The 20,917-nt window shown below is 36.4% G+C and overlaps 1 protein-coding gene across 11 annotated transcripts in view; it reads right to left on the bottom strand.

The window, feature by feature from the left end:
* Positions 1–20,917, bottom strand: part of ARID1B (AT-rich interaction domain 1B) — a 557,650-nt gene that overhangs the window by 474,170 nt on the left and 62,563 nt on the right. For all 11 annotated transcript variants that reach the window (XM_056818981.1, XM_056818980.1, XM_056818986.1 and 8 more), the window contains exon 2: positions 13,550–13,744. In XM_056818981.1, the coding sequence (XP_056674959.1) occupies positions 13,550–13,744 (195 nt within the window). The remainder of the gene's footprint in view (positions 1–13,549; positions 13,745–20,917) is intronic.

Genomic DNA, 20,917 nt, shown 5'->3' with positions numbered 1-20,917 from the left:
TAGAAGAGGGGGACACAGAGAGGGAACAGGAGGGAAAGGGAGAAAAATCGATTGTGTGTGTGTGTGTGTGTGTGTGTGTGTGTACATATATATACACACACACATACTATATATTATGTATAATGTGTGTGCACATATATACTATACTACATATAGGTCTACACATGTTGTCTTCCTTGAGGGCTGGGACGGTTTGACTTTTCTCTTTGCACCTGATGCTTCAAAAATGCCTGATGGATATAACCATTGGGCCCATCATGTAACTTCTAAGGGTATGTTTCTCCATCTATAAAAATGACTCAGGTGGACTAGATCAGGTATAAAACTTGCCGCAGGGGTGGCTGGATAGCACTGTGGATAGAGCACCAGATCTGGAGTGGGAGGAGTCTAGTTCAAATTTGGCCTCAAGACACTCACGAGTTGCATGACCCTGTGCAAGTAATATAACCCCAATTGCCTAGTGCTTGTCACTCTTCCCTCTTCGAATGAATATTAAGACAGAAGGGAAGGGTTAAATTAAAAAAAAAAAAACCTCTGGAGTACAGTTGAAACTGGAAATGTCTTAAATAAACAACAATTTAACATAGATGATGTTAATTTGTCATTTTATAAATCAGTATGCAGTCAGCAGGGATCCATTTCTAGGAGTGTGACATAAATGGATCAGATGATGTCTAAAGTCTTCTCAGTGGAAACTTACAACCCTGAGAATTCTTCCTCCCTGTACCTAGTCATAAAGAACACACTTGATGACTTCCTCCAGATCCTATTACTTACTTGCTTTTTAAGTTTGCTAACACATTGTTTAGAACTTCCCACTTGACCTGGATACTAGCTTTTAACTAAACTTATGGCAAATGAATTATTAGCTGATTTATACAAATGAAACACAACTATGTTCTTACTATCAATTAAAAGAAATGATTATGCCTACTTCAAATACAAGTACTACTTTTGTTTTCCAGGTCAACAAAACTTCTTAATTCTATTGAGAAATGAGAGGGCTGGATGACCCCCCTATTGTTCCAGCAGGGTATTCAGAGCAAAATCTTGGGTTAAGCACATTTTAAGGAGTGTGGGCTAAGGCAAGCTTGTGCTCCAAAAATCCTGACTTCTCCAATTCTCACTTTTTATCCTCCTTCCCAAACACTCTCCAAAAACGTACAGGACATTCTCCAAAACTCTCAAACAAATGGGTCCAAAGATCCTCTGCAGGGGGGAGAGTCCCCATGACACCAAAGACCCTGAGCCATGAAAAGGTTATCCCATTAATGTCATAACTTGGTTTAATGCTGATGAGATGACACCACCAGGAAGAAGTAATCGTGCCAGGGTTAATCAGGGAGCTCTCTCCACAGAGGCACACTGGGAAGATGCTAGTTAATCAATTAACACTCCCTGGAGCACCACTCCTTACTAAATGCCTTCTAGGTCATTTTCAAGCCCTCCAAGTCCTATCTGTCTGTCTTTCTTCTTACTCTCTCTCTCATTCATTTCTCTTTCTTCATCACTCCCCATCAGTGGTACCTATTCTGCTTTTTAAATTTTAATTCCCATTTTAGACCTTTAAGAGATCATGGAGATCATCTATTTATCCATTTTAATTCATTTTTAAGGAGATAGTTGACTCTCCTGTGCCCACCACAAATAAGTTAACAAGAAAAAATTTTAATAGTGGGAAGCCATATCTAGGATATAAAGCCATGAGTTTATAATCTTGAATTTTGCCTTGAGCAGTATAGTCTAGTTTTCTAAGCCTGTGATTCAAAATGAATGTATCTGTATGTGACTCACTTTTAAATACATAGATATCTCAATGTCACATGGCTAACTCATAGCGCAACAGAATGAAAATTAATAATGTGTTTTGTAAAATAGCTTACACTTTTAGATGAATGATACTGTTTAAGAAAGAGCTTTTAAAAGCTAATAAAATGGAAAATTGGGAAGTAATTGAAAAGACAGTTTCAAACTATTTGTTAATCATGAATGGCAACAAAAAATGAAAATATTAAGTCTTTCAGCTTTAAGAAGTTACATTAGAGCATTTTGTAGCTATATTTAAAAAAAAAATTTCCCACAGAACAATAATTTACAAAAGATGGTTAAAAATGACCTTGGACTGAAAATAAATGATGAAATGTGCTTTGTGTAAGAGACCACTTCATACTTTAAAACATACTCTTCTTTAAAGCCATCCATCCCAATAGCTATTCCATACTACATGAAAGACAGCACAGAAGTATAGAAAGTGGGAGATCTGAAGAGTCATAAAGGCCTGTATTATAATTCTAATTTTGATTGTCATTAATTTGTTGTGTAAACTTGGACAACTCATATAACCTCTCTCTAGGAATCCATCTCCAAGAACCATAAAAAATGAGAAAGAGAAAGAGGAATGGCCTAGGTCAAAAGTGTCAAACTCTAAATAGAAATGGGAGCCACTAAACCATACATAAGGATCCCTACAGGCCATGTATTGACTTAGAAAACCACATATTAACATTCTGGTCGCCTGTATTTTTATTTTTATTTATTATATTTTGTTCTATATTTCCCAATTACATTTTAATCTGATTCAAGCCCAGAGAAGAGGTGACTACCAGTTTGTCATCTCTAGCCTAGATGATCTCCATGATCTCTTCCTACAGGTCTAAAAATCTATGAAAAAATGCTATGATTCTAGTTATTTATTACACATGTTTAGCTTGTCTACTAAACCATAAACTGCTGAAAGTCAAGGGCATTGTGGTCATTTTTTTAATCCCCAGAAGGCTTAGGTCAGTCCCATATTACACAGAGGATGCATATTAAATATTTGTTGAATGAATGATGTCAACTGAGAATAATACCAAGAGTTTAAGCAAAACATTAGGTTTGTGGTTCTGTGGTTTTTGTTTTGTAGCAATGGTTTATGGTTTTTTCCCCTTAATAAAAAAAAAAGTGTTTCCATTTCATAAGTGGCAAAAATAAGAAATGAAATATTTTAGAATGGAAAGGAAAACAGTCACTATAACTAAAGTATCTGTATCAAGGAAGAATATCTACCAGCAACTTTGCCATCAAAGCCAGTAACATCTGCCATCTACGTGGAAGCAGATGGCAAAAGTGCGGATGGATTCTGTTGGCAAGTATTAAATACTTTCACCCAGAATAAAGAGGAAAAGCTGAGGGTTCCCAGGCACAAGGAAACCAACCATGGGGACAACAAATACTATCCAAGTGCCTCGGCAAACCAGCTTCAGTCTTATTTCTAACTTTGAGTCCAAACCTTCACACAGCTTGGTGGCACAGTGGAGAGAGCACTGGGCCTAGAGTCAGAAAGCCCAGAATCCAATCTTACTAGCTGCATGGCCCTGGGCAAGTCACTAAACCTCTGTCTGCCTCAGTTTCCTCATCTGTAAAACAGGGATCATAAAACACTTTATCTCTCACGTTGTAAGGGTCAAATGATAATAATGGTCTAATGCTTAGTACAGTACCTGTCACATAGTGAGTGCTTTATAATTATTATGTATAATATATAAATATATGATATATGTATATAAGAGATTTATATATAAATATATGTAATTATGTATCATAATTATTAGCAATCATCATAATAATACATGAAAAAGTTATAAATAGCATACATAAAGACAAAAAATATCACAGATATCCAGGCCAAGATGTTAATCACCCCTAAAAGTACATATTTAGTATCCAATGTAACAAATGCTACTAGCACAGAAATTTTTTTTATGCATGTGTCTAATGTATACTATGGGAGTTTCTATGTATCATTTCAATATTACAAAAGACTGATTTTACCATTGCGGCTCTCCTAGCCACCAATCGATCCAGACCACAATGCCTCCAAACTTTGACTTTCATGAGTTGTAATTTCTAAAAATTAAAAAATTCTAAAAATTGATGCCCAATATCCTGGCTTGGCAAGCAAACCTCTGAGTGGAGTCAGGGAATTCCTTTCCTCAGAGGAAAGATCCATGTCTTGCCTTTCCTACAGGGAAGTCTCTTCCGTCTGTTAGGACCGGTCCAGGCTTGCGCTCCCCTGGCACTGTCTTCAAGAACACGGAGTCACTTCCCCTCTCTGATGAGGCATCAGAGGAGAACTTTATAGACTATTAAGCAAATTAAGAGCTTGAAGGAAAAATGATAGGTACCCAGTGTCTCTATTTGTATTCATCAAGCCCTTTTCTCCTTTGCCCTAACAACAGGGAAAAACTTTAAAAACTCTTCTGAAATGAAACCACATTTAAACTCTTAATATTTTGGTTGCTTTGTACTTTGACTAACATAAGCTAAGTTTATTCTTCTATGTCTTTGCAATTAATTTCCGAAACTTCTAAAAGCCTTTACTCTAATGGATCTGCCCCCCCCCCCCTTATTTTATTTATTTATTTGTTTTTGCCAAATCTGTGGATTTTATTCGTGTTGGGGATAGTTTGGCAGGAAATTCCCTCTGCCATAGGAGATCTGCAATTTAAAATCTTAAGAGTTTTCCAGGGTACTTAGAGGTTCAGTGTCTTAGCCAGGGTCACAAAATCAATATGAAGTATCAGAGGAAGAACTTCAACACAGGTCTTCTTGACTCTGAGGCTAACCTTACGGCTGCTACCCACTAAATGAGGCAGTCTTTCCAGATTAATTTTTTTTTAGCCCTTCACTTCTGTCTTCATATCAATTCTAAGAAAGTAGAGTGGCCAGGGGTATGCAATCAATCAAGTGACTCGAACAGTCACAGAGCTAGTATCTGAGGCCAAATTTGAATTCAGGTTCTCCCAAATTCAGGGCTAGCTGCCTCTCCATAATGAATCTCTAAGAAAACTGAAATAGCCATTCAAAGAAAATGTTTCCAAAACATTTACATATTCACCACAATTAAGATAGAGAAAAAATGTCTTCTAACAATCTAAAGTAATATAAGTAGAAAGACTCAGAAATTGTTGGCTGCCTTAACACCCTAAAGAAAACATTTATTTTGGCCAAAACAATTGAAATATTTGCCTCCTTTTGGAAACATCTGCTGCCAAAACAAACATTTGTTTTGGAAGCAAATGTTTTGGCTGTTAAGATGGTACTAAATAAAATGCTTGTGTTCTAAAACAGATATTATACACAGAAAACATTTGGCAATATAGACATGGCCAAAGGGTATAGAAGAAGATAAGCTTCTCAGCATTAAATTAAGAATAATTTATAATTCCTACCAAACTCCAATGTTCTTTTCAAGAGACTATCTTAGATTTTGATTTAGTTTTTATTCACTCTAAAGCCATAAGGACAGTGGAATCGCCTGTATATGCAAAACTATAATTTATACTTCCATTTGCCAGGGTAGCATTTTGAGTAGAGAGTACATACCACTTTTATCTAGATCATTTTGGTTCAGATGGCTTCGTAGAAAGAATGCACCAAACAACAGAAAAAGTTACATGCATGCTCAAAGGTTTTAGAAACGTGTGCATACATTCCTATAAAACTCTTACCCTTTTCCATGAATGGCATTATAATTGGTCAACAGATACAATTCATTAGATTACTTTATGTGGAAAAAGAAGCATTTTTCAATTAAGTTCTAGTCTTCAATGAGGCAAGAAAAGTTAAGTGATAGCAACATCACTGAATACCTGTAAGTATGTCACCCATCACCTTTCTGACATAACCAAATGTAGCCCAAGCTGTGAACGTATGCCTTTGTTTCTTGGGATCCTAGCTAATAAATCTTAAACGACAAAGATAACACACACATACCCTTTAAAAGTTGCAAAGAATAAGGAAAATAAAACAAGGACTCTTCCCCAAAGTCTTTGAGCCAAAGCTGGCTATCTTAGTGTTTCTTATATAAAATTAAATCTGAAAAACTCAAAATGAGTCAGATTCTGATAACTTAAAAGATTACATATTCTCTATGTACCATTGTATTAGATGAAACCAACCACAGCATTTCTGTTAACAGTCCCCAGATTTGAATTCCAGGAGCCTGAGGGCAGAACGTTATCCACAGAAGCATATAAAATTCATTTCCCCTCTTAGTTCGATAAAACCCAAGTGTTCTAGTTTTTAGGGCACCATGCAAAACTAATCTGTTTAGACAGGTACTTGCCTGATGATGTGGGAGGATCAGCAAGTAAAAGCCCACAAATCTAGTTCCAGATAATAAATACCAAAATGGTATATGATTAGCAGTACATGCTTCAAAAACCCAGACATGGATACATTTAAAAAATAAAATAAAAAGTATATTGCATGTATATACATAAATGTATATATAAACACACATAATGCATTTGTATATATAAGTATCTATATGTGTCTAGAGATATAAATATAATCCTCCAAATCAAATGGACCCCAAATATTAAGCTTTCAGTAGCCAGTTCCTTCTGACTGTCAAAGACAAAAGCAAGCAGCAATATTGCCCACAGTTAATTTCAAACAAGCAAGGCAAGTCTCCTCTAATGGAGTAGTCATTTAAAATTCATGTCACAGGAATGGAATGCCAGCCAGGAATCATACCATGACCCCTGAGCCAAAGACAACTTACCACTCAGCTGGTAAGTGGGCAACTCAATTTACAAACCTGAATTCCAGCATTTTAATCCTTCGCAGAAATATATAAGCAATATTAAATGAACTGGATTCAGATCATTAGAGGTTCACAAACCAAACACACGCAAGGTTTGGAGACTGTCCAAGGCAAAATCATGCCTAGGTGGTGATGTCCATTCAATAAAAACTCAATGTCATAATTATCCTCTTACTTTTCCCCTGAAGAGTATTAGTAATCATAACTATAATACTACTCAGCCAATTATAGTAGTGCCGTGAGAAGATAGATAGGGCTGGCAGCCAATCACTGTGCCAGATTATTGCCAGTTAGCTGATAATTCACAATTATCCAGAAATTAGTAAATGAAGTGAAAAAATACAAACCTCACCTCAATGGGAAATAAAGCAAATCTTCCAATATTTTTTAAAGTTTACTTTAAAATCACTGGCTTCAAACTTCAATTTTTTTTTTACTTTTCAAATTTCTACGAATTTATATTTAATAACTAAATGAGAGTATTAGAATGAGCATTACACACTGTTTCTAACTATGTGGAACATTTAACCTATTATAAAAGTTAAGTTTCTACAATGGTATTTGATCTCTTAAAACACTGCTCTTCTTTCATTATCAGAAAGAGTGTTTAAATGGAACCCAGCATACCTCTGGTTGGCAATAAAAAATTTTAATCTGAAATCTTAGCAGAAATTTGCTAGCAGTCTTTCTGGAAAACCTTCACCAACTGGCTCCTTTAAAAGAGCATTACCTAATCTTCCTAATATATAAGTGCCAAAAATTATTAAGGAGCCTGAGATTACAACATATACTTGCATATGCTTGTATGCTCTTCCCTTATGTGAACTTTCTTCTGGAGAAAGAAAAATAAATGAAGAAAATGCTTTCTTTACCCCTCCATGTGCCTCCTCAGCCCCCTATTTTAAACAATCACAGCTTGCTATCAGGAAAAATTTCTCCTGAAATTCACTTTCTCCAGATGGACAGTGTAAGAATGCTTTAATCTGCTACTCTAAATTCTTAAAGAACAAGAAAACTTTCTGAGCATTGGGCAAAAATTCTATGAAGGACTTATGGAAAATATGAACAAGAATCTTAGACTCTCATCACCTCTCAACTGGTCACCTGGTTGACTGAAATATTCTTCTAATTGGATTCCACGTTTCAAAACCCTCTCCATTCGAATCTATCCTCTCCTAAACTATCAAAAGTGATTTTCTAAAGCCCAAGTCTTTTCAAGTTGTATTCTACCCCAACACACTCAATAAACTCTCATGGTTCCATATTGCCTCCAGGATAAAATATAAAGCTCAGGCATTTTCACAAGCTGATCTTCCAATCTTGTTACAGCCTACTCCCCTCTATGTAGTCTAAAAGGTAGAAAGGGTCTAAGAGGTAACCTAGTTCAGCCTCTTCTTTTTACAGAAACCAAGAGATGTTTGCCCAGTGTCACAGGGAATAAAAAGCAGAGCAGGTATCTCAACACAGGTTCTCTGATCCCAAAAAGGATGTCAGTCATTTCCTCTTTGCCACAAGGTTTCTCACAGAAAGAGTGACAATAAGAGCCACATTTATTTAGTACTTTAAAAATATTACCTCATCTTATCCTTGAAACTAAAGGGTAGGTTATTTTTCGTACCTTGCAAATGGGAAAACTGAGGCAGGGAGAAGTTAAGCAACTTGCCCCAGGTCACACAGCTAAAAAAAGTATCTGAAATTGGCTTTGAATTCCAAGACCAGCACTTGATCCATCTTGCCAATTTGGCTACCAAAGAAGAATCAAAATCTGAATCAGTGGAAGAAGCATCCAGATTAGTGAAATGACTAATTCACTAAAATAGCTGAATTGAACTCAAAAAAGAAGGTGGCATATTGACTTAGGAAACCATAAATTAACATTATCTAGGTTGTACTGTACTTTCACTTATTTCTCCATCACATTTTAGTGGTCTAGGCAGCCTTTCAGAGGTTCATTCTGCAGTCAGTGTCTAAAACCTCTGCAGTAAAGTAGCAAGGGACCAGCTCCTTGTCCCCAGGTGGAGAGTTCTTCTATCTACCTCTCACCCCTTTTCTTCCTTTTTTCTATTTCCCTCGATATTGAGAATAGGTTTATAGAAACTCAATATATTTCTATTTCTATAAGCAGACCTAAAAATAAGCTAGTGCTGCAGCAGCTGCAATCTGGATTTTAAAAGCATAAACCTCAAACCTGAAACTTAAAAGGACAGGAAAAAAGTCAAGAATACCACCTCATAAGCAGTTGGAAAATCGTCCTTCTTCCTAAATATATGTTCTTGTTCTCTCTCTCTCTCTCAAACCAATTTTTAAGCAAAGGACAGAAAAATGCCAGGACCGGAGTATAACTATGTTACTAATTACTCTAAGTCTGGGTGGGTCACTTTCCTTAGTAAGTGGAGTTATTCAATTTAACAAGGATCCATCAACTTACTCCTGTTTCCTATCTCCCTCTACCCCCTGTTTCATATTGATAGTATTTTGGAAAAGGGAGAAAAAAAATGAGTATATATATATATATATATTTCCACTTAAAAAGACAGGGGAAAAAAAACTGAAACCTTGTCTCAGAATGGGAACTTAATAATGATAAAGAATACAGATGTTCTGCACATCCACATTAGACAGAGTATGAAGTTACCAGCTTCTCCTGCATCATACAGGACTTGGATTAGATAGTGGGAAGAATTCCCGAGAATGGGTTAAATCCTAGAGCAGATAACTAATATGGTTGGAGCATCTTCTCCTCTGTAGATGTTTATGGTAAGAGCAATATCCTAACCTCATGCAAGTCTGGCTAATTTTTTCCTACTGGGTATTGCGACCGTGCTCCAGTTTTGGCTGGCTTGGGACATCACTTCGTGAGTAGGAAAACAGCCAGGAAGGAGAGGCTCCAGGGGTGTTCTGATGCTTAGCCGGTAGGAAAGGATAAGATAATGCAGGCAAAGGAATTTGACAAAATTGAAACAACTGGAAGTGTTGTCAATGCCTATCCTTACTGAATAGCCTTCCTCAATTCTGGCTAAGCAAATCTCTTTTTGTCAACTGCTGAATGACCTAAAATTATCTCATTTTGTTCCAATATCATAAACAATGTAAGCTACCTGAAAAGCCAATCCAACCTAAAATAGTATTAAACATTGTATATTCATATGAAATATCAAGTAAAAATATGGGAAGTTCTACAAATATTAGTGTTGTAAAGTGCTTGGTATCATCAACATTGGTAGTGGTAGTAGTGGTGGTGGTGGTGGTATCATTATTATTCATTGGCAAATCTAAAAATCTTTGGGGTCCAAGGCATAATATTGAATTGTAAAATCACTTGTGAATCATCTTTCTTTCTGATTATTCTCCTCCCTCCCCAAACAATGGCCAAATCCTAGTGTTTCTCTCTTTTCCATTCTCACCCCTGCAATAGATTCTGAAGATGTCTTGCTTGCCCCAAGTCTCTCACAATGACCACCTAACAGGTTTTCTTGACCCTAATCTCTCCTCTCTCCAATACATCCTTCACCCTACAGCCAAAATAATCTTAAACAAAAACCTTTGGTGACTTTTCACTGATTTGACTACAGAACAAAATGCCAAATCCTCAATTTGATTTTCAAGGCCTACAACAATCTGGCTCCACTCTGCCTTTCTAGCCTTTGATTGTACTCTTTTTACATAATCAACACTCAGGCTAATTTTAGAACTGGTTGGACATCCCCTAAACTCATCCCATTAGGGACTTTTGTCTACTACAATAACAAAGGACAAGCAATGTTACAATATCACAATACGTGCCTCAGTGAATGAATTCTCAACTCTTCTTTTACTACAATCTGCAAACACATGTAGGGATAGGATTTGTCCATTAAAAGTACCTTAGAAATTATCTGTTAAAGTGATAAAATTATCTGTTTTAGTGATAAAAAACAAACTCAGAGATCTAATTTATCTTGTTAAAAGTTGCATAGGTAGAAACTAGCTAAACAGAGATTTGACCCCAGATCTATTTATCCAGCCCTAGTCTCTCTTTTGAACTTTGTTACCATATCACTAATTGCCTACTGGACATTTCTAACTGGATGTTCCATAGTTTTTAAACTCATCTTGTCTGTTACATAACTTACATCTTTCCAAGACAGAAAATTAGGAATAGCCATGCAGCAAAACTCTCCAGCATTCTCCCCCAAATAATTTTGAAATAAACATATTGAATCAAATTTTTGAGTGAGAAAGCTACCAAAGCTCAGGGGGAAAAAAAAATTTCAGCCTAAGAAAACTTAAGAAGACAACAGAAGTCAATGTCAAAGTCAAAAAATAGACTGGAAAAATGAACAATTACAAAAAAAAAAGAATTTGATCAAGAACTTGACAGGAAAGATCAAGACAACAACAAACACAAAAGACAACAATGCAAAAATAGCTACAAAAAAAAACCTCCAAGAAAAATGCTAATTAAATGAAATCACAAGAATTTCTGGAAGAGTTCAAGAAAAAGAATAGAGTGGTAAAGGAAAAATTAGGAAAAGAAAATGAGTGGCTCAAGAAAAGCATGAAAAATAAATTAACAGCTTAGTAAAAGAGATACACAAATTCACTGAAGGAATTCCTTTAAAAAAGAAAATGTAGAATAGGCCCAATGGAAAAGGATACAAAAATTCATGGAAGGAAAAAGAACTGGCCAAATAGAAAGAAGTACAAAATCTCTCCAAATGGAAGGTAATGACTCCAACAAGACGTCAAGAAGCAATAAAGTCAAAAGGATGAAAAAAGCTAGAAGAAAGTGTGAATTTTTTTATCGGCAAAACAATTGACCTAAAAAACAAAACAAAAAAAAAAAAACAGATCAAGGAGATGATTCAAGAATAACTGGACTACCTGAAACCTGTGATCAAAGAAAGAATTTATGATCTTTTCCTGAAACCTTCCCTTTCTAAATTTCTTATTGGAAGGAATCACCACCCCTCCAGTCACCCAAGGTTTACAATGCTGGGGTCCATCTCCAGTCCTCTCCATCCTTCACCCCATATATTCTGTAAACTCTTTCTCTATAACATCTCTCAATTTCATTTTCTTCTCTCCACTTATAGAACGCTGGGGTCCATCTCCAGTCCTCTCCATCCTTCACCCCATATATTCTGTAAACTCTTTCTCTATAACATCTCTCAATTTCATTTTCTTCTCTCCACTTATAGAACCAGCATCCTGGTGTAGGCCCTCGTCATCTCTGATGTGGACTGCTACAATAGGCTTCTAATTGGTTTCCTTAACTCAAGTCTTTCCCTATTCTTCATCTAAACTCCACTCAGGGGCCAAAGTGATTTTCTAAATAATATATTTACAGATTTCATTCTCCTGCTCAATCAACTCCAATGGCTCCCATCTCTCTGCTTTTGCATTAACTGCTGTCCATTGCTGAAGACTTGACTCAAGGAGGGAGTATGTAGATGGTTCAATGGATAGAGAGCCAGGCTTGGAGATGTTAAGTCTGGGGTTCAAATGTGGCCTCAGACACTTCCTAGCTGTGTGATTCTGAGCAAATCACTTAACCTCTACTGCCTAATCCTTATTGCTCACAATATTGATTCTAATAAGAAATTAAAAAAAAAAAAAACCTCAAGCCTGCCCCATCCTGGACACCTTTCCTGTTCCCAAAAGCTATGGGTATCATCCATCATTCTACTCTATTTATCTCATGAGTTCTGATTTGTCTCCTTTAAATTCAATGCTCTTTCCACTTTATCCTACCATCTTGAATTATTGTTAAGAATATGACCTCACCTTCTAAGTTCCTTGAGGACAGAGATAATTTTTCATTTTTGTATCTCCAGGACCTAACACAACACCCTGAATCTAATAAATGTTTACTGACCTGAATAGGTTCATCATCCTGGTATTTTTAATAATTAATCGCACGTAGGGCCAAACATGATTTATATTCCCAGTTCCACACTAACAAAGTTCCATATGGAATAGTTTCAATTTTGCACAATGATTTAAATATAGTTCTAATCAAAAATCATTTGAAGGAAACTTCCAGCCCCTTGAGTCTAGAAAAGGAAAACACTATGTCACCGTGTTAGAATACAGGACCTGGAAGGACTAGGTTTCAATCCTGCCTCTGACCTTTACCAGCTGAGGGAGTCTGGACAAACCACTTAAATTTCCCTCCGTCTCACTTTCCTTTTCTATAAAATGAGAATACTTGGTGGTCTTACCTACACAGGGTTGTTGTGAGGCTTAAAGAAAAGATAGTAGATACATAAAATGCTAATACTAAACTAACAAAAAGGGGTGGTAAATAACATTTTTTTTTAAACCCTTACCTTCCTTCTTGGAGTCAATACTGTATATTGGCTCCAAGGCGGAAGAGTGGTAAGGGCTAGGCAATGGGGGTCAAGTGACTTGCCCAGGGTCACACAGCTGGGAAGTGTCTGAGGCCAAATTTGAACCTAGGACCTCCCATCTCTAGGGCTAGCTCTCAATCCACTGAGCTACCCAGCTGCCTCCTGTAAATAGCATTTTTTAAAAGAGAATATGGCAAATTAATTTTTTAAATAATAAACAAATTGATCCAGTTCTAAGAAATTAGTTCTATTTAAAAATTCACAGGAATCATTTTTCAGGAAAAAAATGCAGACTAAATGACTACACAAGAAGCTAAGCAGAAAAACTCAACGTGATACAATGATATGGGCAGTTTATCTTTCAAATATGGCCATGATTGGTCTCATGCCCATTAACAAGGAATTTTGCAAATTTAATCTCACCGACAAATGAATTAAAGAACTAAAAAACAAGTATATTTATCTCAAGGGAAAGTCTAAAGGATTAACTCTTATTAGAAGACTTTTACTAGAGAATATTAAGAGAGAATTGCTTCAAAGCTTATCACTTACCTTTATTCCCCCAACTCCTAAAAAATGAGAGCAAGAACCAAACACCCAAAGTAAGAAAAAAACCACCACCAACCTGTTGTTGTGGATATTGCATTCCTCCCATGGCACCTGGGGTCCGTCCCTGGATTCCAATTGGATAACGCTGTGGCCCAGGGGGACCATATGACCCCCCTGGGTATGGACTGCTTTGCTGAGGCTGGGAATGAGGGTTATTGCCCATTCCATACAACTGAGGTCTCTTCATTACCATTGGATCCATTGGACTGCCCTGTTATTAAATGGAAAAAAGGGATTGTTTTTTAAAAATATTCTTCATATAGATGACAGAAAAGTTTATTGAGAGGATATATAAGCATCAGAGATATTCAACGCAATGAACCTCTATTTTGAAAACATTAAGAACAATTACTTGACAAATTAAAATGCAGAAGAATGTTAACTAACAGCAACATTACACAAATTTTCTATTTTTTTCTCATTAATTAGAAAGGTTTTTTAAATTGGGAGGGCCCTGAGTCAGAGATAAAAAAGATTTTTGCACCCTAAGCAGAGAAAAAATTTACATCTGAATTTCTATTATGTATGCAGGAAGTGAGCATGATAATTAATTTCACCCAACTCCTTTTAGCTTAATAGTATTTTAAAATGAAGTACACTTCTATGTCTGGTGATTAGTAATACTTTCTGCCTTCAAAGTAGTCTCAGAATAATAACAATTTTATTTCAGTCTCAATCTGCAAGTCCCAGGCAAACATTTGTGACTGAGTGAGCTGAAGAGAGTGCGAAAGGGCAGGTTTTTAGAGTTGAAAAATACTATATGGAAAGAAAATGTCAAGGCTTTTACATAATATACATGTGTACTAATAAGCCACCAAGCCATAATGTAAACCAGGAGCCAAGCTTTCTACCAGACTTAACAAAAGCCAAACTAGACTTTTGTTTTGATTTTCCTTTTAGGACCCGTGTTAAGTTCAGAATGGCCTCTGGGACACAGAGTCAACTGGGAGTCTGAAGCAACAGCAAGGATTTTCTCACCTACCTACAGAAAATGAATAGAGGCATCTCTGTAGGAAAGGAGGTACTGGACCTGGACTCAGAAAGACCTGAGCATTCAAACTAGCTGTGTGACCTTGGATAAGTGGCTTAATCAGTGTGCTTGTTTCCTTATCAGTAATACAGAGATAATAATTGCATCTACTTCCAGAATTATGATGGGGATGAGATACTATTTGTGAAGTGCTTTGCAAACAAAACAAAACAAAACAAATATAAATACAGCTGAGAATGATGATGATGACCATCACAAAAATATCAGTAGTGTGAATGATCTAGGCCAACCTACTCATTTAACAGATGAATAAACCAAGGCTCAAAGAATTAAAATGATGACTCTATGGCTGGTCTCCCAATTGAATTGATGGCACTGCCATGATTAGAACCTGTCTCCTGACTCCAATTCTAGCATTTTTTCTAGGTAATGCCTAAACCACTAATCATATCAAAACCTTGACTACTAACACTGACTGTTTTACCTCCACTCATTCTTTTAATCTTCCTGGTAAGAGAGCAAGAAAGTAGCCACAAAGCTGAAAAACAGAAAATGTAAAAACCAAGAAAAATCCACATCCTGAATATTTTGAAATGACTAGCCATTCAGCAGTAAGACCAAGGTTAATATTATCCGAGCTCAGGGTGATATGGAAGGAGGAATATGGGGGGATAAAGGAATGACGTTTGCTTGAACAAAAGGACTTCCTCCCAATCTCTCGTCCTAGAGATGTTTGCCCCCCAGCCCATCAAAGTAAGATTATTCCTCAGATTCTAATGGGTATGAGTGATGAAAAAAGGAAAGATAAACACTGTAAATCACAAGGAAATAAGCACCGAGAAAGCATAGATATCTTTAGTGGATGAGGAATAAGTAAGATTAAGTGACAGATAATTAGTATCAAGGAGGGGGAATGAGGCAAGGAGAGAGGCCATGATTTTCTGGATCCAGAGGAAGGGGACTAAATCCCCGGAGTCATTCACCAGGTGACTCAGACAATACTGTAATATGTCTAGGGATCTGTAGATGAGCCAAGGCAAAATATTCTTTCTGGCTTTATGGAAAAACAGGCCAAACAAGGAATTGGGAAAGCCTAGAAATAAGCTATTGGCCTAACAGAGACCCAACTTGAGTAAACCAAATTAACAGGATATATTTCCAATACAAAGTCATCATCTCTCCATGATGTTCAGCTACTCCATCTTTCCATTCAATCTGGATTAGCCCAGGGCAATAGAAAGGTCCATTTATTTCATTTTAAACACTACACAACCAAAACAGGCTTAATTAAAACGGAAATTTAAAAATGGGGAAATGCTTGGAATGTCTATATTTTAGTTTTGCAGATAACAGTACAGCAATTTCCTCTATCAGTCTCTGGACTTGCTTTTTTCTAATCTGGGACATCATTGCCATAAACTTCCACAACCTTATTTAATGTGGATTTAATTTTAACTAATATTAAATTTCTCAAACTACAAAGAAATATCTGTGCACTGTATGAAATGCCTATAATGTATAATTATGAAGAAATCAACATAGATTAAAAATTAATAGCCCAACTATCAAAATATAGCTAGGACAAACTCTGCAAAACACTTCATTTCAATCTTCTCTCTCTAGTCCTCTATTACTTGCTATTTCATAATCCACCAATTCAGTGGAGAATAAAATTTCTGTGATTTTCAATACTAAAATGTCCAAAAATTAGCATGTCAAACCTGGCTATGCTATTATTTGCTTTCCAGGAAAAAGAAATTAAATCCTTCTCTTTTCTTGAATAGGTAAAAATTCAACAAGGACTCCTAAGAACAGTGATTTCTCCTACTCCCAATTCAACCTAAAAACCTACCTTGTATTTTTTATCAGACATCCCTCCTCCAACAGTGCTTCATTTAAAGCATCACACTAGTCATTTTTAACAAGCCATTTAAGCAAAAGGTTTATGCTATATTTTTTAAAGAGATCATTAGCATTTCTGATGGTCCTTGAATCTTTCTTTACGCAAATATTTCCAAAACATCTGTTTTTCTAATCTCGATAGCACGCTTATGACAGCTGTGATTTGAGTTCCAATTTGGTAGAAATAGGCAAATGGTTTTGAATACCACAAAACATGCTGAGAGGAGGAGGGGGTGGCTGGGGTAGAAACCATTTCAAAGAGAATAAAACATAGCTAAACAACGTTAGGCTAGTTATTATGACTATACATTTCAAAGTACTTTTGGAGAAATGAAGCTTTATTATTGCATAATATTTGCTTTTCACAGATCATAGAATTTAAGAGTTGAAATGAACCACGGAGACCCTCTAATCTAACCCTAACCTGACTCAAGATCCCTTTGACAGCATCCAACAAATAGGGGAATGGGGGAGGTAGAGACAGAGAGACAGAGTTGGAAGAGAGGGAGAGAAAGAGAGGAGGGAAAGAGAGAAACTCTACCATTTTAGAAAACAATCGATCTACTTCTGATCATTAGGCTGGAAGTTTTTCCTTAAATCAAGCCTAAATCTACCTATGGAATTTCCGTTCCAGGCTCTTATTTCTGCCTATCCTGGGTCTGAAACATAATTAAATCTAACACTCCTCTTTCGTATAATAACAGTTAAAATACTTTAAGACTGTTCTATCTTTTCCTAGTCTTCTCTTCTCCAAGCTTAACATTCCCAGGACCTTCAGAAGATCCTAATATGACATTGTCTCCAGTCCTCTCACTATGGGATCATCCTCTTTTGGACATTAGAAAGGACTTCTCTCTCTGCTCTCTCTAAAACAGTTGCACCCAGAAATAAACACAGCACACCAGGTGTGGTCTAGACCACAACACAGCACAGTAGAATGATCTTTTGTTGCTACCTAGACACTGTTCTTCTCGTTAAGTGAATAAGAAAGGCAATGTTCACTTTGTTGCCTTCCCTAATAACTTCGTTCAAGTAAAGACAATCCCATTCATGGAGAACACCAAAAACCACAGACATCTACTCCCTCTAGCCAGTACCTCTTGAGCGCCTATGACTGCTGCTAACCACCAAAGCCCAAATTGGAGGTGAAGCCAGGGCAGGAGAAAGGCGTGGAGGAAATATATTTTGGTGTCTCAGGTGAAACTCTAATATTTCCTCAAAGAAACAACATCCAGATTTATGTGTTGTAACCAACTCATACAAAGCACCCCTCCATTGTCCTCTGAGAAATACTAAATTTTAATTCTTCTGATACTAGTGTAACCACTCATAATCATATAAAAACATTGGTTGAATATTGGTATTGAAAGGGACCAGAATTTAAAAAAAACAAAGGTGGCAAGTGCATTTTTGCATCAACTGATTTAAAACTAGTACTTCTAGGGTTCAAAAATATGCGCCTTGATTTCAGGATGATTAAAGGAGCTCTGTAATTTTCCACACACAACCTAGACTGCTCTATTCTTGTTTAATTCTGAGCCAAATTTGGCCATTTTCAGGCTTTATCCATCCAAATGCATGGCATAGTCTGAACAACAAGCATTCTTCATCCATGTGGTTTTTTCCCCAGGGGTACAGAGACACCAAACTTTTCAGAGTTGCCCAGAAGGCTTTGCAGTGTTCCAAGGCTTGATACAGTGACTATGTTATAAAAAAAAAAAAAAACAAAAACAGACCGCCAATGGTACCTAACCATCAACAGGAAATCCTTATACAAAGATGAACTCTACACTAGATGTTCTCAATGACATCAGTAAGCAACTTTGATTAGCATGTATTTAATTATTTTATGTCCTGTCTGATGTTCATGATCAACAGGTCGACTAAAGTTACCTGTGTTGTTTTAGTCAAGGGATTTTGAATAATTTTAAGGTATGCATAGGAGACACCTAGTCGGAAAAGAGTCTTTAAAGTGAGTTTTGGCTTTACCAAAGCAAATGCTTTTTTATAATTAAAAAAAAAGCATACTGGGATCTTATATTCTCTATGTCTTCTAATCAATGACAGCAATAGGGTGGTCTACTGTGAAGAGTGCTTTCGAAAGCCTTCCAGATCCATTCTAATATCCTCACTTGGGATGCCCTAAATTAGAAGTAATGATAGAGTAGATAAAAAGGCAAACACAGAGTTAGGAAGTCCAAGTCCTTCCTCTGATGCATCATTATCTAGATGACCAAAGGCAAGACACAACTTCTCTTAGCACCAGGCAACTCTCTAAGACCAAGTTAGAGATGAAATGTCTATCTGCACTGAATTTCCATACAAATGAAAGTACAGATCCAGAACACTCTTCTCTCCCTGCCCCACTCCCCAAACCACGAACACTAAGCCCTAAAGGATGCAAATATAGATAGAACCAGCTCTAGCTCAAGAAGTATGGCTAATAAGAACAAAATGTGCACAATCCTTCAATGGATATGTGCCCTTTTGGTTAATTCTCTTCATTAGTGTATTTTTGATAACTGTCTGCCCACTTTCCACTGTGAAAGCTGTCATAAACTTAAAATTTTATTAAGAGTTACAGGTCACAACACACTGTGGTATAATCGAACGTAATGGACTTCTCCATTAGTGGCGGTGTAATGTCCCTGAACAATCTGCAGGGATCTAGGAGAAAAAACACAATCCATAACCAGAGGACACACTGAGGGAGTAGAAACACCGAGGAAAAGCAACTGCCTGACTACAGCGGTTGAGGGGGCATGACAGAGGAGAGACTCTAAACGAACACTCTAATGCAAATATTAACAACATGGCAATGGGTTCAAATCAAGAACACATGTGATACCCAGTGGAATCAAGCGTCGGCTACGGGGGGGGGGGGGGGGGGGAGGAAAAGAAAATGATCTTTGTCTTTAATGAATAATGCATGGAAATGATCAAATACTATAAAATTTAAAAAAAGAGTTACAGGCCACCCTAGTATATTTCTTATCCATAACTTTCCATATATAGGTATATACTTTAGAAAGTATCTATGGAAACTGCTAGAAGCCTTCCTCAAGGTTTGTTCATGTTTTTGAGGATACTAAGGGAACACCTGGACAGTTCTTTTCTTACTCTACCATTTTTTCCATTGTGGACTTCTTCATTGATCAATAACCCTTATACTTTTGAATATAGTTCAGAAAAATGCTAGAGGTTACTTGTGCCTTCTGTGGGTCTCTCTGTTGTCCTGTTGGGTCAATCACAACTTTTTAACTCTTCAAAGAGGATGGTATTTCAAGACTTACAACCATAGAGCGCTGCCAAGAGAATATTCATACTGAAAAAAAGTAGGTAAGATAAATTATAAGAGGGAAAAATCATTTTTATGTGAAGAGACCAGTATGAGGGAAGTCTCCATGCAGAGTAGCTGAGCTAGGTTTCAAAGCAATGGAGGAATTTCAACAAAGACTGGAGCAATGAGAGATGGCAGACTTCATTCTAGGTATAGGGAATACTGCTAGTATTAAAAACATGTGGCACTTAACATTGTCTTGTGATATGTCTTATATCATTATTATTCAAATATTCTCCCAGGATTTATTTCCCTTTCTTCAACTTCAATCACAAAGTTTTCTTAATGGCAGGGTTATTGCTATATATTCTCTACAGTGCCAAGGGCTGTGCAATACATTATGCTATGCATGAGTTCTTTGGAATTGAATACTTCCAAAAGTTAAAACTAGAAGGGTCAGAATTTAACAATACCTCAATGGACCAAGCTGTGTTCATTGCCACAATGAATTTGTTTTTTATCACTAAACCAGAGAAAACAGATAGTAAAATGAATATTTTTTTATTCAAAGTAAAATTATGATTGTAGTTATGTCAGTTCTGGACACACTTCTGAAATAGGAAACAAAATGCTCAAGAACACCAATGAGTGAGTACTCTGCTCACACCATTAGGCTCAATAATTTTCTATTCATTACAGATGAATTCAACTAATGTCAAGAATGGAGGAGAATCACAAAAGAGTATTTATTCCTTCTTATTAAAGAATGTGTATTCTCTCTCAAAAAGAGCAAACTCAATCTACTGATTACTGAACTCACCATTACCAATCTGAAATGATTAGAAATATAGGAACGAAGATACCTACACTATCAAGCCTGTTTGATTTATAATACTGATTATAATGATTTATAATTTATAATCTATGTGTTAGATATACAATTAATCTTAAATAAAATCAATTATTTGCCCTCCAAAACTTAGAGCCAAGCGTTTTATTTTGTTGAACCAATGAAATTTTACCAAGTTGGTCAAATGGGGATTTGACAATATAAAAAGTATATAGAGTTCAAAAAGAATAGAAAAGAAAAGAAATAAACTTATTTCAGAGTAGCCCTAAGAAACACGCAAAATTTAACACCATTCAAGAAATGAATAAAGGCAATGGGAAAATACAAAATTAGGGACAAGAGAGAAAATACATATGGGGGC

This window comes from Monodelphis domestica, chromosome 2, assembly GCF_027887165.1.
Source record: "Monodelphis domestica isolate mMonDom1 chromosome 2, mMonDom1.pri, whole genome shotgun sequence".
NCBI classification, from domain to species: Eukaryota; Metazoa; Chordata; class Mammalia; order Didelphimorphia; family Didelphidae; genus Monodelphis; species Monodelphis domestica.
The sequence above is the reverse complement of the archived record's forward strand: the minus strand, read 5'-3'. Positions and strand labels throughout refer to the sequence as shown.